Source organism: Jaculus jaculus, chromosome 13, assembly GCF_020740685.1.
Source record: "Jaculus jaculus isolate mJacJac1 chromosome 13, mJacJac1.mat.Y.cur, whole genome shotgun sequence".
Lineage (NCBI taxonomy): Eukaryota > Metazoa > Chordata > Mammalia > Rodentia > Dipodidae > Jaculus > Jaculus jaculus.
The window spans coordinates 28,142,592-28,168,727 of NC_059114.1; the positions used below are offsets into that span (position 1 = coordinate 28,142,592).

General features: G+C 42.2%; 1 protein-coding gene across 2 annotated transcripts; it reads left to right on the plus strand.

Annotated features, from left to right (window-relative positions):
* Positions 1-26,001, plus strand: Denr (density regulated re-initiation and release factor). 2 transcript variants are annotated; one of them, XM_045132674.1, is made up of 8 exons: positions 1-127; positions 888-1,002; positions 8,730-8,749; positions 11,648-11,732; positions 19,875-19,958; positions 23,359-23,475; positions 25,216-25,355; positions 25,697-26,001. In XM_045132674.1, the coding sequence occupies exons 2-8, from the start codon at positions 897-899 to the stop codon at positions 25,739-25,741; spliced, it is 597 nt and encodes a 198-aa protein (XP_044988609.1). In that variant the 5' UTR covers positions 1-127; positions 888-896; the 3' UTR covers positions 25,742-26,001. The 2 variants fall into 2 exon arrangements, with proteins under 2 accessions (XP_044988609.1, XP_044988610.1); XM_045132675.1 differs by lacking the exon at positions 8,730-8,749.
* Positions 26,002-26,136: the final 135 nt, after the last annotated feature.

Consider the following 26,136-nt stretch of genomic DNA (forward strand, 5'->3'; position numbering starts at 1 on the left):
CTATTGTCTCGCGCGAACGTGCCTAGTAGACGGGCTCTGGAGCTGCTCTGGCCAGGGAAGAGGAGTTGCATGTGTCGCTTCAGCTGGCGGGCGCTGAGGCGGCAGGGGCTGCTGTGCGACCGCCTGGGTAACAACCCCTCGTGGCTCTCCCGCTTCTGAAAAGCTCATAGAGAGAGTGGGAGAAGCTGAGGTGTTCCCTGAAGAAGGGGGCCGGGCCGAGCGTCTCCACCCCCCGCCCACATGGGCCCCTTCTGGAGTCCCCGCAATGGCCCCTTCCCCTTAGATCAGCTCGCCCCTGTCGCCTCGCCTCAGCCCTCTTACATTCTGCACTCTGCTTAAGCGTTCTGTCCCCGTTATCCCCTCATCCTTCCGAGTCTCGGGCCATCCTGTTCCTGTCTTCTTCCCCGATTCCTCGGTGTCCCGCCTTTGGCGTTTCGCTACCCACACACACATCTTGCTTTCTGGACACCCCAGGTGACTAGGCCTTTTCAGCCTCTTCGTCCAATTGCTTTGTAGCCTGTCCTCACTGAGTTTGCATCCTTCCCATATCAACCCCTAGACCCTTTGCTCCGCCCTCGTCGAGGTTACCAACTCCATCCATTCCCCCCTCCCATGGCTTCCTCTTTTTACCTAGTCTCTCTCCACCTTTCATAGCCCATTTATACTTGCTTCCCTCTAAAGGTGTGCAGTGGGTAGATAAGCTAGAGTTGCTCACTTCATGAATTCACTGTACCTGTATCTCACTGTTAAGCAGAATTTGCAACAGCTTTGGGTGTTGAGGGAAATCTTTTTAGGATATAGTGAAAGGAAGGGAGGCTGCCCCTGAATACTGCTCCTCTGGAATGGGCATGCTCCAAAATAGTGAAGATGTTTTATTTTGCTTACAGGTTTGTGAAATGGCTACTGACATTTCTGAATCCAGTGGGGCTGACTGCAAAGGAGATACGAGGAACAGTGCCAAGTTAGATGCTGATTACCCTCTTCGAGTCCTTTATTGTGGAGGCAAGTGCTGGCAAAAAAAGGGGGGGCTTTCACTATATTTTTATGCTTCATGTTGATAGCTTCACGTTTGGCCCTGGTAAAGTTACTTTTCTGTCTTTGTCATTTAGTGAAACTTTGGGGAGGGGGCCTTATGAGGAGCACACATGGGTTAATAGATTTTTCCCAATATGTATGATTCATGTGTTCCTATCTGTCCTGGAGGAGTTCACAGTCCATTTGGAATAGAGATGTGCAAATATTTCAGTCTGATGTGAGTTGCTAGCTTGGCCTTAATAAGATTTCAAATCTTGAAGAATGTTAAAGAATGGAGGAGGGAATGAAGAAGGGCATCTCAGAGGCAGTAATCAGGAAGAAAAAGCTTTGGCTAGGGATTAGCTCAGTGATAGAGCATTTAGCATTCAAAGGATCCTACTTTCAATCCTTGGTACTGCTTTAAAAACAACCGCAATGCCTTATTAGAAAGTTTAGCAGTTTTGAATTAGTGTAGTATATAGTATAGGGAGTGTCAGCTAAGATGAGGTTGGAGTGATAAGTACTGGGACAGTCTTGGAAGAGTCTGCCTGAATAATCTATGTATTAGACTTGTAGTCCCAGGCTAGACTTGAATTCACAGTGATCCTCTTACCTGTCCCTTGCTAGTGCTGGGATTAAAGGTGTGTGCCACCACGCCCAGCTTTAGCCTTTTTTTTTTTTTCCCAAGGTAGGGTCTCACTGTAGCTCAGGCTGACCTGGAATTCACTATGTAGTCTCAGGGTGGCCTTGAACTCACAGCAGTCCTCCTACCTCTGCCTTCCAGAGGATTAAAGACATACACCACCACGCCAGCCTAGACTTTTTTTAAAATGAAGCTTAGTTTGTAAGCCTGAAGAACAGGCTTAATTCACTGTGTATGTGTGTATGCATAGTATGTGTGGTGGTAGTGGTATGTGTGTGGTGTATGCACTTGTATATGCTAACATGGCATCTTGTGCTTGCCTGTGGCAACCAGAGAACTCCAGAAGTCTCCTTCCATTACTTACCTGTTTTTCCTTTCAATAGAGTCTCACAGTTTCGCTTTTGTGAGCCCCGCTGATTCTCTGGTCTCGTCCCCAAAGAACTGAGTTTACAGATGTGTGTGGCCATGCCCAAGTGGTTCCATAGGTTCTGGATGTTTGAACTTGGGTGATCTCAGGCCCTCATGCTTGTGAAGGAAGTACATTTAACCACTGAGCAGTCTCCAGCCCCATTTTATTTTATGTATATATTTTAATATTTTTATTTTTAAGAGAGAATTGGCACACAAGGGCCTCACCCACTTAAATCACACTCCAGACACTTGTGCCACCTAGTGGGCATGTGTGACCTTGTTTTTTGCCTCACTTTTGTGCATCTGGTTTACATGGGATCTGGAGAGTCGAACGTGGGTACTTAGACTTTGCAGGCAAGTTCCTTAACCGTTAAGCCATCTCTCTAGCCCTTATATTTTTGTATAAACATTTTATGTCACAATTGGAGCCTGTGTGCTCTGCACAGAGACTGTGGTGTGAATTTTTACAAAATGATTAGTGAATTCCTGATACTGAGATTTGGTGAAAATGGTTTCTTTATAGAGGTTAGGGGTCATATAGTTGTAGGTCTTGGAGATGGCACCAAAGGTGGCCTCGAGTGATGTTGCCCAGGTGGCTGTGTAGCCCCCTGACTGAAGTGTGCAATTATCTATCTGTTCTGGCCATCAGCAACAGCTTCTTGGACACAGAACTGAAACAGTGCCAGTGCCTCTGGAAGCAGCCATGAGGCACAGCAGCACAGTGACATAATGGCCTGTCATGTTAGTGTACTGTACAATATAGAGATGTCAGTTAAGTTAAGGTTGGAGTGATAAGTAGTAGGACAGTCTTGGAAAAGACTGAATAATATATATGTATCATGCATATATTTGCCTAGGACTGTGCTGAGTTTGTCCATCTTGTTTTCACAGTAGCCTGTCCACACAGGAACATAGAGAGATTGGCCAAGATTATGGCTTCTTGGGCGGTGATGGCTACCTCCTTGGGGTGCTTTATACCCAGGACCAACATAACCTTTGTAGTTACCAGTGGTGACAAAAACCTTGAACCTAGTCTGGCCAGCACATCTGTTTCTGTACTTACATAATTTTCAAAGCCTTGTTTCTAAGGTGCCCCCAGGATGAAGTTTCTTCTAGGGACTTGTCGTTGATATCCTTGACTAGGCAGCCTAACTTGGTGATTGGAATCAACAACTCCTTGTTTTCTGCCTTCCTTCCATGAATCCTGTGGCCTTGGCTCTAGCCCCCACTTTGTCCCCAGAGGCCATTGTCAAAGTCTCAGGAATCAGCTGTGGCCTTCCAGAGCCTTAAGGCCCTCCTGACCCACCTTTTGTTGTTTCCTGGGGAAGAAGAACCATGAAATGGTTTCAATACAGATTTAGGCATGAACATTAAGGGAGAGGGAAAAATGCTTAGGAGAAAGATGGTACACACTCAAGGCATGAGTGCTGGCTTTTCAGGAGAGACTTATTATTACTAGGTTTAGTCAGGATTTTTTTTTTTTTGCCTTAAAGTATTTTTCCTCATTTACAATACAAAAATATTTGTGAAGTATTAAATGGACTACTTTATTAGAATCTTAGAAAATTCAGTAACTTTGTTTGAGCATCCACTAAGTGATAGCACTATTTTAAGGTGCTGCTGATTGAGTAGTGAATAAAACAAAAAGTCCTTGTTTGCAATAGAGACCTCATTTGGAACTTAAATACTATAGTAAAAGATGTTGACAGTTAAAAAAAAAAAAAAAAAAAACCAGGAGAGGTGCCACACCTTTCTTTAATCCCAGCCGTTGGGAGGCAGAGGTAGGAGGATCAGCGTGAGTTCAAGGCCACCCTGAGACTACATAGTGAACTCCAGGTCAGCCTGGGCTAGAGTAAGACCTTACCTTGAAAAAGAAACAAACAAAAAAACTGTAGTAATTGATTTGGGTATGGAGGAACATGTTTGTAATCTCAGCGCTCACATGATTTAGGCAGGAAGATCTTAAAGTTCCAGGCTAGCTTAAGAGTGAGTTCCAGGCCATCCTGAGCTATATTATAAGAAACTCTTGGAGCCGGGCCTGGTGGCGCACGCCTTTAATCCCAGCACCTGTGAGACAGGGATAGGAGAAACACCATGAGTTCAAGGCCACCCTGAAACTACATAGTGAATTTCAGGTCAAATTGGACCAGAGTGAGACCCTACCTCAAAACCAGAAATAAAGAAACTCTTTGAAGGAAAGGGTGGAGGGTTATGTAGAGATGGTTTAGGATGATATAGATTTTACATAGTTTTCTGGGTTTTTTTGTTGTTTTGTTTTGGTCTTTCCAGGTAGGGCTTTTGTTTTTTTCAAGGTAGGGTCTCCTTGACCTTCAGGTTCACCTAGAACTATTGGGGATTCTTCTATTTCTGCCTCCTGAATGCTGGGATTAAAGGCAAGTGTACCATCACACCCAGCTTTATGTGGTTTTTAAAATCCTTTGGTCTAGAGTATGCATTCTGACTTCAGTATTTACCAGGTATGTGACCCAGGGCAAGTTACTTGATTTGTTAAGATTTTTTTGTTTTATTTTTAGAGGTAAGGTTTTACTTTAGTCCAGGCTAACCTGAAATTCACTATGTGGTCTCAGGCTGCCCTTGAACTCATGGTGAACCTCTTACCTTTGCCTCCCAAGTGCTGGGATTAAAGGCGTGCACCACCATGCCTGGCTTGATTTCTGTAAGATTTTTAGGTCTATGCTAAAGTCTTCGAGAAGAGGAGGATGATTGCATCTTGCATCCAAGTTTCATGTAACATATTGGCCCTACAACTAACTCAAGAACTAAGTGCTTCTAGAAAAGTATACTAATTCAGTATGGTTCTTCATCTTTGTTTTCAGATGCAGTTAGAATTACCAAGCAGGTTTGGTGGCTCATGCCCTTGGGAGGCTGATGCAAGAGGATTATTAACAAATTGAAGGCCATAGGCTAGGGAGATGGCTCAGCAGTTAAAGGCACTTGCTTACAAATTTTTAAGGTTTGCCTGAGCTCTATAGTGAATTCCAGGGAAGGCCGTCCTGGGCTAAAAAGATGACTGCTATAAAAGTCAGTCATGGTGATGTATGTCTCCTAACACTGGGGAAGCAGAAGTGGGAGAATCACCAGAAGTTCTAGATCAGCAAGTTCAAGCCAGTCAGGGCTACATAGTGAGACCCTGTCTCAAACAAATAAACAACAAAAGTACATATTTCATCAAATTTAAGACTCCTTACACATGCACTATTAAGTTTGATTCCATTAGGACAAATAAATAACCAAGCTAGGCATAGTGGTGCACACCTTTAATCCCATCACTCAGGAGGCAGAGATAAAATTATCTCTACCCTACAACTCTGTAGTGAATTCCAGGTCAGTCTGGGCTAGAGCGAGACCCTGCCTTGAAAACTAAAAACAAACAAACAAAAAAACTACTGAATGTAATTCCTGGCTGACATTTAGTATTCTTAGAGTGTTTAGAGAGGAAAACCCCTCAAATAGAATATATATGTAGCCATATGTGTGTGCATGTTCATGTGTGTTCAGGCAGATGTACATGTGGAGTTCAGAAGTCAACTTTGGGACTTGTTCCTCTTTCATCATGTTTGAGGCAAGGTTTCTTTGTACACTGTCCATTCACCAAGCTAGGTTGCCCATGAGCTGATTATGTTTGCCTCTCCCTTCTTACTGTGGGTGCACTGGATCATAGATGCTAATTAATGCTTTTTTTTTCTTTTTGTTATTTTTATTTATTTATTTGAGAGTGACAGAGAGAGAAAGAGGCAGATAGAGAGAGGGAGAGAAAATGGGCATGTCAGGGCTTCCAGCCACTGCAAACCAACTCCAGACGCATGCGCCCCCTTGTGCATCTGGCTAACGTGGGTCCTGGGGAGCCGAGCCTCGAACCAGGGTCCTTAGGCTTCACAGGCAAGCGCTTAACTGCTAAGCCATCCCTCCAGTCCGCTAACGTTTTTATATGGGTGCTGGGGTCTAAACTCAGGTACTCACACTTGCATGGCAAACTTTATCCACTGAGCATCTGCCTGGCTATCAGAATATTTGATTGAAGAGAAAGCTAGAAGAGGTGACATAGTCATGTTCTCATACTTTCCCCATCTTCTCTTTCCCCCTTTAAAAAAAAAAAAAAACAGGAGGGATGGAGAGATGGCTGAATGGCTCAGATTCTTTGTAAAGCCTGGTAGCCCAGGTTTATTTTCCCAGTACCTATGTAAAGCCATAAGTGACACATGCATCTGGAGTTCATTTGTAGTGGCAGGAGCCCCTGCTGTGCCATTCTCTCTTTCTGCCTGTCTCTCAAATACGTAAGTAAATTTAAAAAAAAGAATGATGGGACTGGAGAGGTGGCTTAGAGGTTAAGGCACTTGCCTGTGAAGCCTAAGGACCCAGGTTCAATTCTTCAGGTCTCACATAAGCCAGATGCACATGGTGGTGCATGTTCATTTGCAGTAGCAGGTGGCCTTGCTGTGTCTATTCTTCCTTTCTCTGTCTCTTTAATAAATAAGTAAAAATAAACCTTGAAAAAAAACATTAAAAAAAACAATGGACTGGAGAGATGGCTTAGTGGTTAAGGCACTTGCCTGTGAAGCCCAAGGACCCATGTTCGACTCTCCAGGTCACGTGTAAGTCAGATATACAAGGTGACACAAGTGCACAAGGTGACGCACAAGTTTGGAGTTTGATTGCAATGTCTGGAGGCCCTGGCAGCCCAATTCTCTCCAAATAAATAAATAAATAAATAAATAAATAAATAAATAAATAAATAAATAAATAAAAGAAGGATGCATGTTTGGGAAAACTGGTCTCAATTCTCAGCTAACATCTTAGTAGGGATTCATAGAACATCATGAATTCATTTAGAAAACATTTTCTAAGCTTCTGCTCTGTGCCAGGTGTATTCTACATGCAGAAATGAGTAAAACATGATTGTCTAATAGGTGCTCAGCTTAACTGAAGACAAACATTTCACAAATGAATTGTAATATACTAATGGTGATGCATCATTGAAATCTTTAGATCCAAAATTTCAGTATAGTGCTGTTTCAATCATATGTCTTTTAAATTCCTGCAGAGTAACTTTGAAAACTGGTATTAAAAAATGAGGTAAGCTGGGTGGGTGTGGTGGTGCACGCCTTTAATCCCAGCACTTGGGAGGCAGAGGTAGGTGGATTGCCTTGAATTCAAGGCCACCCTGAGATTACATGGGAAATTCCAGGTCAGCCTGGGCTAGAGTGAGACCCTACCTCAAAAAACAACAACAAACAGTAAATAACTAAAAAAAGAAAATGTAGCTGAGGATGATGGCAAATCTGTAATCCAGCACTTGGGAAATGGTGGCAAGAGGATCTTGAAAGTCAAGACTGGCATGTAATTTCTGGCCAACAGTTTCTTGGTGTGCTTAGAGAATACCATCAAGTAAAATATTTGATTAAACTTAGAAACCAAGAACAGGTGACAAAAGTATAGGATAGAAGGACAGGAAGGGAAAGAGGGATGGGAAAAAAGAAAATAAAAATGAGAAGAAAAAATAAATATTTTGTTGATATACAAGTAAATATGAAGCCATGCATGGTGGCGTACACCTTTAATCCCAGCACTCAGGAGACCGCAACAGGAGGATCACAGTGAGTTCAAAGCTACCCTGAGACTACATAGTGAATTCCAGGTCAGCCTGAGCTACAGTGAGACCCTACCTCAAAAAAAAAAAAAAAAAAAAGAGATTAAAAGTAAATGAATAAATAAAAGTAAACATGAACCAGGTGTGGTGGCCCATGCCTTTAATCCCAGCACTTGAGAGGCAGAGGTAGGAGGATCACCATGAGTTTGAGGCCACCCTGAGACTACATAGTGAATTCCAGGTCAGCCTCAGCTAGAGTGAAACCCTACCTTAATTTAAAAATAAAGTAATTGGGCTGGAGAGATGGCTTAGCAGTTGAGAGCTTGCCTGTGAAGCCTAAGGACCCCGGTTCGAGGCTCAATCCCCCAGGACCCATGTTAGTCAGATGCACAAGGAGGTGCACACATCTGGAGTTCGTTTCCAGTGGCTGGAGGCTCTGGCATGCCCATTCTCGCTCGCTCTCTCTGCCTCTTTCTCTGTTACTCTCAAATAAAAATAAACCAAAAAAAAAAAAATTAAAAAGTAATTATGGGGCCTGAGGAGGTGGCTCAGTGGACAAAAGGCTTGCCATGTAAAAAGCCTGAGGATGGGTTTAGATCTCCAGACCCCACATCAAAAAGCCAGAAGGTGGGGCTGCAGAGACAGTTCAGTGGTTAAAGTCATTTGTTTCCAAAGCCTGCCAACCCTGGCTCAATTCCCCACCACCCACATAAAACCAGACACAAAGTAGCATGTGTCTGCCTTTCATTTGCAGTGGCAAGAGACCCTGGCACATCCATACACACAAATAAATTAAGATTAGTTTTTAAAAGCTGGAAAATGGCAGGCTTCTGTAATCCCAGTACAGCTACAGTGAGAAAGGAGCCATGTACAGCAAGGATTCTGCCTGAAGGCAAGGACCAACCTAAAAGTTGTCCTTTGACCTCCATATGTAAACCCACACTCACACACATGAACATATGCATACATACCAAATAAATAAAAGGTAATAATGAACTCTGTGCGTGCTTACAATTTAACATTTTAAATCTCTTTTTTTCTCTGTTTTTCTAGTTTGTTCTTTACCAACAGAGGTAAGTCCTAATTTTTTTCTTTTTTTGTATGTCAAGATATTCTTAATTTTAGCACTAATTTAAGAACTTCTATTTTTCATTTTTTGTAATTTGCTAGTATTTCAACCTTTTATAGAGAACTTTGGATATGAATACTTTGTTTTGAGATAAGCTCTCACTTTTACTTGGAATTCAGTGTAGTCCACACTGGCCTTGAACTCAGGTAATCCTCATCCCTCAGCCTCCAGAGTACTGGGATTATTAGAGTAAGCCACCACACCTTACTTTTTATTTATTTATTTTTTGGTTTTTTTCAAGATAGGGTCTAACTCTAGCTCAGGCTGACCTGGAATTCACTGTGTAGTCTCAGGGTAGCCTTGAACTCACAGCGAACCTCTTCTCTGCCTCCAGAGTGCTGGGATTAAAGGTGTGTGCCACCACACCTGGCTTCAGATACTTTAATAAAAAAATTTGTTGACAGCCAGGTGTGGTGGTGTACACCTAGATGAGTTCAAGGTCACCCTGAGGCCACATAGTGAATTCCAGGTCAGCCTAGGCCAGAGTGAAACTATCTCAAAAAAAATTTATTGGCAATTTTCATAAATGAGTATTTATTAAATTATTAATAATTAATTATTAAATTACTTAGGGAAAGAGAATGGGTACACCAAGGGCCTTCAGCCACTGCAAACAAACTCCAGATGCATGTGCATCTGGCTTACATGGGTCCTGTGGAATTGAACCTGGGTACGTTGGCTTTGTAGGCAGTGCCTTAATCACTAAGCCATCTCTCTAGCCCAGATTAGGTACTTTAAAGAAATTATTATTTATTTGCAGAGAAAGAAAGAAGGGGTGTTCTGCAAATGAGCTCCAAACACACGTGCCACTTTCTGTGTCTGGCTCCACGTGAGCACTAGGGGGATGAAGCAAGCGCCACTACCCCTGAGCCATATTTTATAAATTCTTTAGACTTTGAGTTGTGCATACATTCCTTTCTCATTTTTTGGAGGCAGGATATCACTGTTGCTCATGCTGTTCTTGACTTCCTGGGTTCAAGTGATTCTCTTGTCCCAGTCTTCTGAATCACTGGAACTATAATTGTGTACCACCACATCATCCAGCTAATACATATACTTCTTTTACACTTGGCTATACATGTTGGATTTTTGCGTATAACTTATGAATAGTTAGCAAATAAAACAACAGTAACCTTAAATAAATAAAACAACAGTAACCTTAAAGCCAAAACTTGATGTACCTGAGCAGAGGAAAGAAAGAGTAATATATAAGTTATGTGTAAGACTTTCTAAGTCAGGCTATATGGGCAAGTCAGGAAATAATGTGGCTCCTTAGTGCCCAAAACAAACAAATCTTTTTATTTCTCTCCCTCCCTCTGTTATTTTCTTCCTTCTGTGCTTTTGTTACTATTTTTAAAAATTGTTTTTCAGCAATTTCATAGATATATAACATATATATAATGTATTTTGATCCTATTCCCCCTTATGCCCTCTGCTTCCCCTTCTACTTCAATTAAACCCCTTCTTCCCAACTTGTTCTCCTTCGACTTTTGTGTCTGTCTGTTTATTTATTTATGTAGTCTCAGCGTGGCCTCAAACTCATGGCAGTTCTCCTACCAAGTGCTGGGATTAAAGGTGTGCACCACCACACCTGGCTATCTGACCCAGTAAGTTTTACTAGAGTTGCTTACATGACTGTATCAGAGCATGGCTACACAACTGAGGAAAATATCTTCCCTTCCCTCCTGGCAACTATTAACTGCTTATAAATGCTCAGGGAAGGAAAAAAATACAGAAGGATGGGCCCTCATGTACCCCCCCCCTTCTCTTTCTTTTCTGACAGTCTTACTCTGTAGCACATAACTTTGCCCTCGTGGTCCTCCTACCTGCCTACCTGATCTCCTGTGTGGGGATTATAGGCATATGCCATTGCACCTGGCTGTTGCTGTGTTTTCCTTAAGCTATTGTTTTGTTTTTTCGCTCTAATGGCTTTTCTGTTTTATGGAGAGTAAATAAATGCCTAATCTCTTAATTTCTCAATTTTTAATGGAGTGTTTTCCTATTTGAAACAGTTTTCCTGTACATAGATCAGAAGATGCCAAATGTGGTGGCTCACACCTGTAATTCTAGCACTCTGGAGGCAGAGGCAGGAGGATTTTGAGTTATAATCATATCTGGGCTATCTGGGTCTATCTGTTAAAAAAAAAATGAAAGAGCCAAGCATGGTGGCACATACCTTTAGTACCAGCACTCAGGAAGCAGAGGTAGGAGGATTGTTGTTAGTTTGAGGCTACCCTAAGTCTACATAGTGAAATGTAGGTCAGCCTGGACTAGAGTGAGACCCTACCTTGAAAAACCAGAAAAACAAACAAGCAAAGATTGGTTTGGTGGTTAAGATGCTATCTGCAAAGCCAAAGCACCGAGGTTCAATGCCCCAGGAACCATGTAAGCCAGATAAGTGTATTTGGAGTTTGTTTGTAGTGGCTTAGAGGCCTTGGCGCACCCATTCTCTCTATATATATCTCCCCCCTCTTCTCTCTTCTCTTCTCTTCTCTTCTCTTCTCTTCTCTTCTCTTCTCTTCTCTTCTCTTCTCTCTCTATATATCTCAAATAAATAAAAATTTTAAAACCACTGAAAGAAATAAACATGGTGGCTCAGCACACTTTTATCCCTGAGGTAGGAGAGTCACTATGAGTTCAGGTTCATCCTGGGGCTACAGAGTGGATTCCAGGTTGGCCTGGCCAAGAGTGAAACCCTACCTCTTGGCGGTGGTGGTGGGGGGGGGTGTCAGGGAGAAAGAAATAGAGTTTATCTAGCAATTAAAAGCAATGATTTTTAATTGAATTTTGTTGGTTGAAAATGCTTTGTTGTGATTGTTCTTTTCTTTTTTTTTCCTTTCAGTACTGTGAATATATGCCTGATGTTGCTAAATGTAGGCAATGGTTAGAGAAGAATTTTCCAAATGAATTTGCAAAACTCACTGTAGGTATGAACTTCTTTCAAACTTTTTTCTTTTTATCAAACTTGTGTACCTAAAACAAATGTATGAGTGGCATTAATTTAAAGATAGATATGAAACTCTACCTGGGCCTGGTAATATAGGTCTGTAATTTCATCTATTCAGAAGGCTGAGGCAGGAGGGTCACAAGTTCAAGACTTGCCTGGGCCATATAGCAAGTTAGAGGCTAGCCTGGGCAACATAGACCCTGTCTCAAAAGAGGGCTGGAGGGATGGCTAAGCAGTTAAGGCATTTACCTGCAAAGCCAGAAGACCCTGGTTCGATTCCCCAGGAACCATGTAAGCCAGATACACAAGGTGGTACATGAGTCTGGAGTTCGTTTGCAGTGGATGGAGGCCCTGGCATGCCCATTCTCTCTGTGTTTCTCTCTCACTCTCTTGCTTTCTCAAATTAAAAAAATAAAATAAAATAACTTAAAAAAGTAAAAAGAAAGATCTGGCCATAGCTCATGTACCAGCATGAGCAAGGCAAGACAAAGAGGAGGTGAAGAGATGGCTCAGTGGATTAAGAGCGCTTATTGCATAAGCATGAAGATATAAAGAGAAAATGTGGAGTGTGGCTGCACACGCCTATAACCCCAATGCTGAGGGAGAGGGAGACAGGAGGATCACTGAGGTTTGCTGGTCAGCCAGTCTAACCAAAAACTTGGAGCCCCAGGTTTAGCAAGAGATTCTGTTTCAGGAATATAAGAAGAAAGCGATAGATGGCACCTGATGTCTTCCACTGGTCTCTACACTAAAGTGCATGGTGTGGATGCATCTATACACACACACACCAAAAAAGAGAAAGATATGAAAGTCATCTTTACTTTAAAACTGTTTAGATTCTCTCTGAGACAAATTATGTATCTTCTATATGTCAACTAATAGAAGAGTAAATCATTAGGGGGCAAATATATACTCATATGTATTAGCATATATATGGTATATACTAGGTTCTAAGGATAAAGCAGTAAACAATTTCTGTACTGGGCTGGAGAGCGGTTGGGGTGCTTGCCTACAAAGCTTAACGACCTGGGTTCACGTCCCTAGTACACATGTAAAGCCAGGTGCACAAAGTGGAGCATGCATCTGGAGTTCATTTGCAATGGCTAGAGACCCTAGAACATGTGCATGCATGCTCTTTCTTTCTCTCTGCTTGCAAATTAGATATATGTGTATATATATATATATTTTTTTTAATTTATTTTATTTTAAGTTTTGGTTTTTCAAGGTAGGGTCTCACTGTGGCCCAGGCTGACCTGGAATGTAGTCTCAGGGTGGCCTCGAATTCATGATGATCCTCCTATCTTTGACCTCTGAGTGCTGGCATTAAAGGTGGGTGCCACCACACCTGGCTAAAAATATAGTATTAAAAATAATTCAGGGCTTGAGAGATGGCTTAGTGTTTAAGGTGTTTTCCAGCAAAGCCAAAAGACCCAGGTTTGACTAACTCCCTAGAACCCATGTAAGCCAGATGGACAAGAGGGATCATGTGTCTGGAGTTCATTTGCAGTGACTAGAGGCCAACATACCCATTCTCTATCTGCCTCTTTCTCTCTCCTCTTTCTCTCAAATTAAAAAAAAAAAAAAAAATTCTGTTCCTTTTTTTTTTTTGGTTTTTCAAGGTAGGGTTTCACTATGGCCCAGGCTGACCTAGAATTAAAACTATGTACTCTCAGGGTGGCTTCAAACACTGAGATACTCCTACCTCTGCCTCCCGAATGTTGGGATTAAAGGCGTACACCACCATACCCGTCAGTTCCTGTTTAAAAAAAATGTTCTAGAGGTGCTGGAGGGATTACTTAGCAGTTAAGGTGCTTGCCTACAAAGCCGAAGGACCCAGGTTCAATTCTCCAGGATCCACATAAACCAGATATGCAAGGCGGAGCATGCATCTGGAGTTTGTTTACAGTGCTGTAAGTCCTGGCACACTCATTCTTTCTCTCTTTCTCAAGTACATAAAAATAAAAATGGCATGTTTTTTTAAAAAATGCTGGAGCCAAGTGTGGTGGCACATGCCTTTAACCCCAGCATTTGCGAGGTAGAGAACATTGTGAGTTTGAGTGAATTCCAGGTCACCCTCAGCTAGAGGGAGACCCTACCTCAAAACACAAATAAGCAGCCAGGCATGGTGGCAAATGCCTTTAATCCCAGTACTTGGGAGTCTAAGGGAGGAGGATCACTGAGAATTTGAGGCCAACCTGAGACTATATAGCGAGTTCCAGGTCAGCCTGGACTAGCATGAGACCCTATCTTGAAAAGCCAAAACAACAACAAAAAAACCAGGCACACACAAAAAGTGGGCTGAAGAGATGGCTTAAAGTGCTTACCTGTGAAGCCTTAGAACCCAGGTTCCATTCCCCAGGGCTCATGTAAGCCAGATGCACAAGGTGGTGTATGCATCTAGAGTATGTTTGCAGTGGCTTAGGGCCCTGATGTGCCCATTCTGCCTCTTTCTTGCGCTATTCCTCCCTCCCTCCTTCCCTGTCTCTCTCTCTCTCTCTCTCTCTCTCTCTCCAAAAAGTAAAATATATATTTTTAAAAAGTTATGGGGCTGGAGAGATGGCTTAATGGTTAAGATGCTTGCCTGCAAAGCCTAAGGAACCGTGCTCGCTCCAGATCCCATGTAAGCCAGCCACACAAGGTAATACAAGGTTGCACGTGCTCACTTGATGTCGCATGTGTCTGGAGTTCGATTGCAGTGGCTAGCGGCCCTGGTGCACCAATTCTGTCCTGTTCTCTCATAAATAATAAGATCAAGCCGGGCATGGTGGCACATGCTTTTAATCCCAGCACTCAGGAAGCAAAGGTAGGAGGATCCCTGTGAGTTCGAGGCCACACTGAGATTACTTGGTGAATTCCAGGTCAGCCTGGTTTTGAGCGAGACCCTATTTTGAAAAACCTAAAACAAAAACAAAAAAAGTCCTGGACTTGTGGGAATTACATTTTAAAAGGGGAAACAAGTAAGTAAAATACATAGTATATGGATGGTAAACAGGAATGAGGAAAGATTAAAATTTGGTGGGGGAGTTGAGCCTGGTGGTACAGTCCTGTAATTTCAGCTTACTCAGGACACTAAAGCAGGAGGACTGCAAAGTGAAGACCAGCCAAGGTAACAACGAGTAGAAGGTCAGCCTGGGCCATTTAATGAGGCCCTCTCTTAAAGTAAAAAGAGGACTGAGGAGCTGGGAGAGATGGCTAAGAGGTTAAGTGCTTGCTTGTGAAGCCTGGTTCAAGGCTCGATTCCCCAGTACCCACGTAAGCCAGATGCCCAAGGTGGTGCATGCATCTGGAGTTCATTTGCAGTGGCTGGAGGCCCTGGTGCATTCAGTCTCTCTGCCTCTTTCTCTCTCTCTCTGTCGCTCTCAGATAAATAAAAATAAACAAAAATTAAAAAAAAAAGAGAGGACTGAGGATATAGCACTTGCCTATTGTGTATGAGGCCAGTATTCCATAAAATAGTAATTTTGGAGAGGCTATTTGAAAATTTAAGTAGTAGCCAGGGGCTACTTAAAACTACTGAAAACTTGGCATTTTATTTCATTTCTAGTCAGGCGTTGTGGTGCATGCCTTTAATCTCTTGGGAGGCCAAAGTAGGAGGATCACCGTGAGTTCGAGGCCACCCTGAGACTCCATAGTGAATTTTAGGTCAGCCTGGGCTAGAGTGAGACCCTACCTCGATTAAAAAAAAAAACCACAGGAGGGCAGGTTAGAGAGTGTTGTCAGGAGATGATGATGGCTTGGTCCATTTACAAGAAAACAAAAGGAACTTTTTTGTTTTAATTTCAAGACTGAAAAGGAAAAATGTATGTACATTTACTGTAGATAAAGCTGAGATATGAATTCATAGGAAGAATCCTGGTTTGAATAACTGATCTGAAATTGGTGAATTAGCAGTGGATAATGGTAGTAAGCGGTCAGATAATATATTTTGAAAAATAGAGCTAGGGGAAGGAGAGATGGCTTAGCAGTTAAGATGTTTGCTTGCAAAGACTAAGGACCCAGGTTTGATTCCCCAATACCCATGTAAGCCAGATGCACATGGTGGCACATGGATCTGGAGTTCACTTGCTGTGGCTGGAGGCCCTGCATGCCCATTTGCCAGCCAGGGGGAGGGAGGGAGGAAGAGAATGGGTTCACCAGGGCCTTTTGTCACTGCATACCAACTCCAGACACCTGCACTACTTGTGTATCTGGCTTTGCTGGGGAATTGAACCTAGGCCAGCAAGTGCCTCTAACTTCTTTTTTTTTTTCCTCAATTTTTATTAACATTTTTCATGATTATAAAAAAATCCCATGGTAGTACCCCCCCCCCTCACTTTCCCCTTTGAAATTCCATTCTCCATTATATCCCCTCCCCATCTCAATCAGTCTCTCTTTTATTTTGATGTCATGGTCTTTTCCTACTCTTATGATGGTCTTGTGTAGGTAGTGTCAGGCATGGGTAGGTCATGGATTCCAGGCCATTTTGTGTCTGGAGGAGCATGTTGTAAGGATTCCTACCTTTCCTTTGGCTCTTACATTCTTTCCGCCACCTCTTCCGCATTAGACCCTGAGCCTTAGAAGGTATGATTGAGATGTTACTCAGTACTCCAGTCACTTCTTTCCAGCACTATGATAACTTCTGAGTCATCCCAAGGTCACTACCATCTGAAAAGAGAAGAATCTCTACCCAAAGTGAGAGTAGCATTAATATAAGGGTATAAATATTAAGAGAAGTGCTTACTGAGCAGTTTGATAATCATAGTATATACATTTTTCCAGACATCAGCAGATGTTATACCCATAGAGCTTATGACTACCCCTGTTTTAAGTTTTCTGTATCAGGGATGTATTCCCCCCCCCCCAATGGAGCGGGCCTCCAGTCCAATTGGAGGGCAGTTGGTTTCCACCATGACAGATGTGCCACTATTACACCTGTTGGCTCATTTGGCCTGGCTGGCCAGTTAGAAGGCTTGCAGTGTCCACTGTTGGGAACCTTCACTGGTGTTATCTCTTTCTCCCATTGAACTACATGTAGAATGGCTTCTTCCAGCTTTCTATCAGCTGGTCTACATGGAAGAGGTTATCAGCTCAGTTCTAGCAGGATTTCTCAGTGACCTTGAAGCCCAAGTATGTGGAGTCTTCAGCAATAGGGTCTTTTTTTCTTTTTTCAATTTTTCAAGGTAAGGCCTCACTCTGGTGCAGGCTGACCTGGAATTAACTATGTAGTTTCATGGTAGCCTCGAACTCATGGCGATCCTCCTACCTCTGCCTCCCAAGTGCTGGGATTAAAGGCGTGCGCCACCATGCCTGGCTCATACTGATCCTGATGGATGAGACAAGCTTCTCCCCATACTTCCTTCTTCAGATCACAGTGATGGCCTAAGCAGGCCATGCTCAGGATCAACAATGTGGATGCATCAGACTTGAGAATTCTTATACAATGAAAGACAGTGAATGAGTGGCTAGGGAGGCAGAGGTAGGAGGATCACCATGAGTTCAAGGCTACCCTGAGACTACATAGTGAATTCCAGGTCAGCCTGGGCTATAGTGAGACCCTACCTCAAAAAAAACAAGCAAAAAATAAAAATTAAGAGTATGAAAATGAGCACGTCATGGCCTCTAGCCACTGCAAACAAACTCCAGATGCATGCACTGCCATGTGCATCTGGTGTGTGTGGGTACTGAGAATCAAACCTGGGTCCTTAGGATTGGTAGGCAAGTAAAGTACCTTAGCTGCTAAGCCATCTCTCCAGCCCCAAAATATATTTCTGTTTTGTCCTTTTGAGACAAAGTCTCATATGACCAAGGCTCACCTTGAACTCCTGGTCCTCCTCTCTACTTCCCAGGTGCTAGGGCTATAGGTGTGTGCCACCATGCTTGGCTGAACTTTTCATTTCTTGCCAGAATTTGCTGCCATAAGGTGTCAGAGATAATTCTCTTGCAGTTAATAACTTCAGCTTTTATATTAGTAAGTTGTTTGTGTCTTACTCTTGTTTATGTCAGTCTTAAGATATAGGTTCTGAATTTTGAAGAAATAATACAAGCACTGGACTTGATGGCACATGCCTTTAATCCCAGTACTTGGGAGGTAGAGGTAGGAGGATTGCTGTGAGTTCAAGGCCACCCTGAGACTACGTAGAGATTTCCAGGTCAGCCTGTGCTAGAGTGAGACCCTACCTGGAAAAAAAAAAAAGGAAAAAGAAAAAAAGTTATTACAAGAGCTTAGGATACATATCAAAGGTAGAGCATTGAGAGGCCCTGGGTTCAATCCTCAGTACTGTAAAAATAATAATAATAATAATTCATATAAGAAAAAAGTGGGTTGGAGAAATGGCTTAGAGGTTAAGGCACTTTCCTGCAGCCTAAGGACCCAGATTCTATTCCCCAGGACCCATGTAAGCCAGATGTGCCAGGTGGCTCATGCCTCTGGAGTTTGCAGTGGCTAGAGGCCTTGATGCATCTGCCTCAAATAAATAAACAATTTTAAAAGAAAAAGAAAGCTTTTAGATTATTTTAGCAGAGTCTTGGCAAATTTACTCTCAAGTGGCTAAAGAAATCCCAATTTGTGAGCTGGGCATAATCCAAGTATTTTGTAGACCATGTCCTGATACCCGTAAGACCTCCACTCTACTCTTCCTCTTAAAGTACGCAGAAGACTATAGCCTATAACGATACTTACCTAGACCAGGGCACTTACTGTAAAGTTAAACATAGTTAGAATGTAACAACATAGCCAGGTGTAGTGGCACACACCCTTAATCCAGCATTTGGGAGACAGAGGTAGGAGGATGACTGCAAGTTCAAAGCTAGTACATAGTGAATTCCAGGTCAGCCTGGACTAGAGTAAAACCTTACCTTGAAAACCAAAAAAGGGGGGAAAAAAATGTAGCCATATAATCATCTGCTATATAGACACTGTACTGAGTAAAATGTTTTATGAGGTGATTTTTTTTGGAGACAAGGTCTCCTGTAACCCAGGCTGGCCTCAGACTTGCTTTGTAGTTAGGGATGACCTTGACTTCATATCTTTCTGCTGGTACCACCTCAGAACTGGGGTGAAAGGCATGTCACCATGCCTAGTATTTTAGGTGCTGAGGATGAAGGTCATGCATGCTAGACAAGCATTCTGCCAACTGAGCTGCATTCTCAACAGATTTTTTTTTTAAGTTTTATTTATTGATTAATTTGAGAGAGAGAGAGAGAGAGAAAGTGGCATATTGAGAGATAGAGAATGGGTGCAGCAGGGCCACTAGCCACTGCAAATGAACTCCAGATGCATGTACCACCTTGTGTATCTGGCTTACATGGGTACTGGGGAATCAAACCCACTGGGTCCATGGGCCTAACAGGCAGGTTTCTTAACTTTTAAGCCATCTCTCTAGCCCTGATATTTTTGTTTGTTTGGTTGGTTTTGGGGTTTTTTGTTTTTTAGGGGGCGGGGAGAGAAAGAGAATGGGTGTACCAGTCCCTCCAGCCACTGCAAATGAATTCCAGATGTCTGAACCCCCTTGTGCATCTGGCTGATGTGGGTCCTGAGGAATTGAACCTGGGTCCTTTGGCTTTGCAGGCAAACCCCTTACCCACTAAGCCATTCCTCCAGCCCTGGTTTTGGTTTTTTGAGGTAGTGTCTCCCTCTAGCTCAGGCTGACCTGGAACTCATTCTGTATTCTCAAGGTGGCCTTGAACTTCACGGTGATCCTCCTACCTCTACCTCCTAAGTGCTGGGACTAAAGGCGAGCACCACAACACCAGGCTGGTTTTTTTTTTTTTTTTTTTTTTTTTGAGATACTCTATCCCAGGTTGACCTGGAACTCCCTCTATAGCCCAGGCTAGCCTTGAACTCACAGTCATCCTCCTATCTTAGCCTCCTGAGTCCTGGGGGTTATAGGTGTGAGCTACCATACCCAGGTTCCAACTGGCAATTGGGTTAATTTGTTTGTTTTGAGGCAGGATCTCATTCTAGTCCATGCCGACCTGGAACTCACTCTAACCCCAGGCTGGACTTGAATTCATGCATCTTCCTACCTTAGTCTTAGTGCTAAAACTGAAAGTATATACCACCATGCCCAGCTGAACAGGTGATTTAAAAAATGAATTAGTATGAAATGATGTTAATGCTCTTGGATGTCATCTTTCTGTCCAGAAAATTCACCCAAACAAGAAACTGGAATTAGTGAAAGTCAAGGAACCGTAGGAGAAGAAGAGGAGAAGAAAAAACAAAAGCGAGGTAAGATCTAAGTCCACATTATGGTTTGTACAAACATACCATCTAATTTTTTTTTAACTCTTAATTGTGTATCCCTATGACTAAAATTAGCCTATAAATATTTGAGGGATGTTGGTCTCCTCACCAAGTAAGGTCTCATTCTAGCTCTGGCTGATCTGGAACTCACTCTGTAGCCCCAGGCTGGCCTTAAACTCATAGTGATCCTCCTACCCTTCTCCCTCAGCCTATCAAATGCTGGGATTAAAGGTATATGTCATCACCTTCAATCCCAGCAGAGGTGGCAGATCTCCATGAGTTCCAGACCAGCCTGGGGCTACAAAGTGAATTCTAGGTCACCCTGGGCTAGAGCAAGAATCCTGCCTCAAAAAAAAAAAAACTGGGGTGGGAGGAGCTGGAGAGATGGCTTAGCGGTTAAGCACTTGCCTGTGCAGCCTAAGGACCCCAGTTTGAGGATCGATTTTCCCTATGTAAGCCAGGTGCACAAGGTGGCACATGCATCTGGAGTTCATTTGCAGTGGCTAGAGGCCCTGATGCACCCATTCTCTCTGTCTTTCTTTCTCTCTCTCTCTCTCTCTCTGCCTCTCTCTCTGTGTGTGTTCTCAAATAAATAAATAAAAATAAAGAAAAAAATTTTGGGAAAAAAGCCAGTCTGGCGGGATGGCTTAATGGTTAAGGCATCAATTCCCCAGGACCCACACAAGCCAGATTCACAAGGTGGTGCATGCATCTGGAGTTTGTTTGCAGTGGCTGGAGACCATGGCGTGCCCATTGTTTCTCCCTTTCTTCCTTTTTCTCTCTGTCAAATAAACAAATAAAACTAAAAATAATTTTTGAAAAAAGCCCATCTCTGTCTTGTTATCTCTTCCTTCACTAAGGAAAACTCTGCCCAGTCTCTAGTCTGTCCTAACCTGACTATGCTGTCACTGCCCTGTTCTGGTAGGTTGGTAAATGTTAAATAGAAAGAACATTTGATCCCTCCTGTCTTCAGAAGTGTGTATTTTCTTGGGCCTCCTGGAACTCTTAGTTTTTTGTGTAGACTTCTCTTCTACTTGTCCCTTTAAAATGACTGTTTCTGAGCTGGAGAGATGGCTCGTGATTAAGGCACTTAACCTGCAAAGCCTAAGGGCCTGGGTTTCATTCTCCAGTGCCCACATAAAGTCAGATATGCAAGGTGGCACATGTGTCTGGAGTTTTTTGGAGTGGCTAGAAGCCATCTGCCCCTCTCTCAAATAAATAAAACATATATTTAAAAAAATTGGGCTGGAGAGATGGCTTAGCGGTTAAGCGCTTGCCTGTGAAGCCTAAGGACCCCGGTTCGAGGCTCGGTTCCCCAGGGCCCACGTTAGCCAGATGCACAAGGGGGCGCACGCGTCTGGAGTTCGTTTGCAGTGGCTGGAAGCCCTGGCACGCCCATTCTCTCCCTCTCCCTCTATCTGTCTTTCTCTCTGTGTCTGTCGCTCTCAAATAATAAATAAATAAATAATGGACAAAAAAAAATTATTTAAAAAAAAATTACTGCTTCTGAGTAAATCCTAGTCATGACTGTATTTCCCTCTAATTGCCATATTATTATTGCTGTACACCTGAGACACTCAATCTTAATAAATTCAATATTAGCTATTAAAATATGTATTTATAATTTTTTTGAGGTTGAGTCTCGCTCTAGACCATGCTAACCTGGAATTCACTATGTAGTCTCAGGCTGGCCTCAGACTCACAGCAATCCTTCTTCCTCAGCCTCCCAAGCACTAGGATTAAAGTTGTGTGTCACCATGCCTTGCCTCAGTCCTCTTATTCTGTACATTTCCCCAGGATTACATCTCTTAACTTCTGTCACACTATGAACCTGTAATTTCCAAATCTGTACATCTGCATTTGGCCTGTGTCAGGCTAGAAGTGTGTGTGGTCTCACAGGAACTGCAAACAGAGCACTTCCAAAATTCAACTTATTAAATTCCCAACCGATACTTTATTTTTTTTTTTCTATTTTGTGAAGGTTAGTACAATTGTCCTGTCATCTTAGCTTGCAAACGGAGAACCATGTTAGGCTCTACCTTTAATCAGTCCTAAATTCTGTTTTTTCTCTTCTTTCTGTTTATTCTGTACCTAGAAGCCATTACTGTTGTCTTACTTAGTTTACATTTTGATGAGTTTTCACCTGACTGAATGGAGGACCTATATTTGCCTTTCTTTTACTTTATTCTCCACAGATTTATCCTCTTGTTAAATGAGTCTAGTTCTTCCATTTCTTCAGTCTTTCAGTGGCTTCCTTCCTGTACCGTATAAAGTTGCATACCAGAGTATGAATCCAGTCCCTTAGTGACTGGTATGTAACCTCTTGATATTCTGTCTTCCTGGTCTACATATCCATAAGTGTGCTTCAAACACGAAAAGTATGATTCCCAATATGATACCTTTTCCTATCTCTGTGCTTAACTCCTGTCCTTAGAATGTTCTGTCTTGTAACTCTCCAGACCTTTTCCCTTCACCTGCAAACTTCTTTGTTTTTCCCAACCCACCTTCTTGTCACCTTTAGGAAACCTGTTCTGTCCTTTGGAAGTAGATTAAGTCATTCCTGTAAAAAGCTCTAGTAATGCCTTATCTGTGGATCCTACTCAGCGTACATCAGATTACCATAGTTGTTTAACGTTTTCTTTTTTGTTTTGAGACAAGGCCTTGATGTGTAGCCCAGACTGGCCTTGAACTCGATTCTCTTCCCTCAGCTTCCTGAGTGCTAGAACTATGAATATACACCAACCACCATGCCTAACTTGACTATTTTTTTTCCCCTTTTTCTTCTCACTTTACTGGACTCTGAATCCTTGAAGGATAGGAACCATATCCTGTTTATGCCCTCAATCCTTAGTACAGTGTTGGACACAAAGTAGGTACTTAATATATGTTTATTGAGTGTGTATACATTATTTTGTATTAAAGAAACTTAAACCTGAAAATGAACAGATTGAAAGTTTTAGTATCCTGTAATAGTAAAAATGAAACAGTTGGGGGCTGGAGAGATGGCTTAAGTGATTAAAGATGCATGCTTGCAATGCTTGATGGCCTGGGTTCGATTCCCCAGTATCCACATAAAGTCAGATGCAAAGTGGTGCATGTGTCTGGAATTCCTTTGCAGTGGCAGGAGCTCCTAATGCACTCATTCTCTTTCTCCCTCTGCTTGTAAATGAGTAATTTTTTGTTTCTTTTTGTTTTCTGAGGTAGGGTCTCACTTTAGTTCAGGCTGACTTGAAATTCACTGTTAGTCTCAGGGTGTCCTCAAACTCATGGTGATCCTCCTGTCTCTGCCTCCCAAATGCTGAGATTAAGGGTGTGTGCCACCACTCCTGCCAGTAAAAATACTAAAAAGAAAAAAAGAATTAATGTAAGTCCTTTCTTAATAAAGGTGGAAGAGGTCAAATAAAACAGAAAAAGAAGACCGTACCACAAAAGGTTACTATAGCAAAAATTCCCAGAGCAAAGAAGAAATATGTGACAAGAGTGTGTGGCCTTGCAACTTTTGGTAAGTCAAGTTTAAGTTTGTTTTTCAGTTTAAGAACTAAGTTTGCTTAAAATGTATAAACTGTATTTCCTCACTGTGTCAATCTGGTTATCACCAAATATCACAGGTTGTGTTTGTTTGCTTGTTTGTTTTTGCAGTGCTAGGGAATCACCCAGGGACTTGCACATGCTAGGCCAGTGCTCTATGTCAGGATTTTTTTTTTTTTTTTTTGAGGTATGCACCACTTTGTGCAGATGGCTTTACCTGGGTAATAGGAAATTAAACCCTGGCTATCAGGCTTTGCAGGCAAGTGCCTTTATCTGCTGCACCATTTCCCCAGTGCATTTTTTTTTCCTCTTTCCTTTCATTTTTGTTTTCCCTTTTTTTAAAAAAATTTAGTTTATTATTTTTATTTATTTGAGAGAGAGGGAGAGAAAGAATGGATGCATCAGAGCCTCCAGCCACTGCAAATGAACTTCAGACGCTTAAACCCCCTTTTGCATCTGGCTAACATGGGTCCTAGGGAATTGAGCCAAGGTCCTTTGGCTTTGCAGGCAAACACCTTAGCTGCCAAGCCATCCCTGCAGCCCCTGTTTACTTTTCCTTTTTTTGAGCCAAGGTCTCATGTAGCCCTGGTTGACCTCAAGGATGACTTTGAACTTCTGATCCTCCTATATCTACTGAGTGCTAAGATATAGGCATGTGCCATCATTCCTAGTTTATGCTGAGGGTCAAACCCAGGGCTTCATGCATGTTAGGCAAGCATTGTACCTTCTGAGCTACATTCCCAATGCTGCATTTTCTTTTCTTCTTTTTTTGTTTTTTAGGTAGGTCTCACTGTAGCCCAATCTGACCTGAAATTCACTTAGGGTGGCCTGGAACTCATGCCAATCCTCTTTATTTGTGCTTCCCGAGTGCTGGGATTAAAGATGTATGCCACTACGCCTGGCTTCTTTTTCTTTTTTGGTTCTCTTGAGGAGGGAGTGTTGGGAATACAGGTGTGTGCCATCATATCCAACCTGATCTTTTGCATTTGTAATTAGAGTTTCAGAATTACATTTTGGGGAAATTTAAAAGTCTTTTGTAGAGGGCATCAGGGCAGCTTTTTCCTTTCTGGGGGTTCTTCTTTTTTTTTTTTTTAATTTGAGAAAGAAAAAGAGGCAGAGAGAGAGAATGGACACACCAGGGCCTTCAGCCACTGCAAATGAATTCCACATGCATGCTCCCCCTTGTGTGCATGTGTGACTTGCATGTTTGTGTCACTGTGTTTGGCTTACATGGGACCTAGAGATTCGAACGAGTCTTGGTCTTCACAGGCAAGCACCTTAACTGCTAAACCATCTCTCCAGCCCATTCTTGCTGGGATTCTTGCTTGGTTTTGTTTGCTTGCTTGCTTTTTGTTGTTGTTTTGAGAAGTTATTTTGCTATGTGGTTTAGCCTCCTAAATAACTTTTATAGGTTTGTATTACTGTGCCAGCTCTAGGGGATTCTTGCTTGGGTATATTTTATATAGAATGGAAAGGGCTAAGTTTTTACTGTGTGAGCCAAGAATTACATAGATATTATTTTCATGTACTTGACCTTGAAAGAGCACTGAGTCAAGTTGCTCAGCCTGTGGTAGCTTTAGTTATTGTTCTGAAAGTAATATGAAACTCACCATTTCATAAATTTAAAATGCAGATTAAATTTCAAAATGAAATAAATAACTGTCATACAATTCTATTTATAATTTTGCCTTTTCTTTTTTGAATAATAAAACAGAAATTGATCTTAAAGAAGCACAAAGATTTTTTGCTCAGAAATTCTCCTGTGGTGCCTCAGTAACAGGGGAGGATGAGATCATCATTCAGGGAGACTTCACAGATGACATAATTGATGTCATTCAGGAAAAATGGCCAGAGGTAAGTATTAGGAGTACATATGCAGTCATAGAATAAAATTTTGGATTTAAAAAAAAAATTAATCTATTTTTTATGTATTTGAGAGAGAAAAGGAGACAGCTAAAGAGAGAAAATGGCCATGCCAGGGCCTCTAGCCACTGCAAACAAACTCCAGCCACTTGCACCACCTTGTTTTTCTAGCTTTACATGGATACTGGGGAATTGAACCTGGGACTTTTGGCTTTGCTGGCAAGTGTCTTAATCACTGAGCCATCTCTCCAGCCCTGAGTCAAGCTTTTAAAGCCATTTGCTTCCTTTTTTTCTTGATATCACAATTCATGAACTATAATTATGTCTTATAGGTGGATGATGACAGCATTGAAGATCTCGGAGAAGTAAAGAAGTGATTTTGGAAACGTCTGTATTTATGATCTGAACTGAAAGTTGATATGGCCAAAGGGAGAGGGGCCTTTTAGAAATATATACATATTATATATATATATATTTATCCTACAGTAAAGCTGTAGACTGCTCTCTTCCTTGGCATTTTCACTATTCTGTACAAGGTTGCTTGGGTTTTTTATTGCCAAAGTCTTATAGACAAGGGAGACTGTCATGCATATGCATGAATCTGAATTTAGTCAAATAAAAAAATTTGGCCATTTGATACTGACTTTTTCTCTTTTTACTTCTTATTCTGGAAAAAATGCTGTACACTCCCCTTCCCCCACCCCAGTGCTGGGAATTGGGCCCAGGACATGGTGCATGCTAAGCAAGCACTACCACTGAGCTGTTCTCCCAG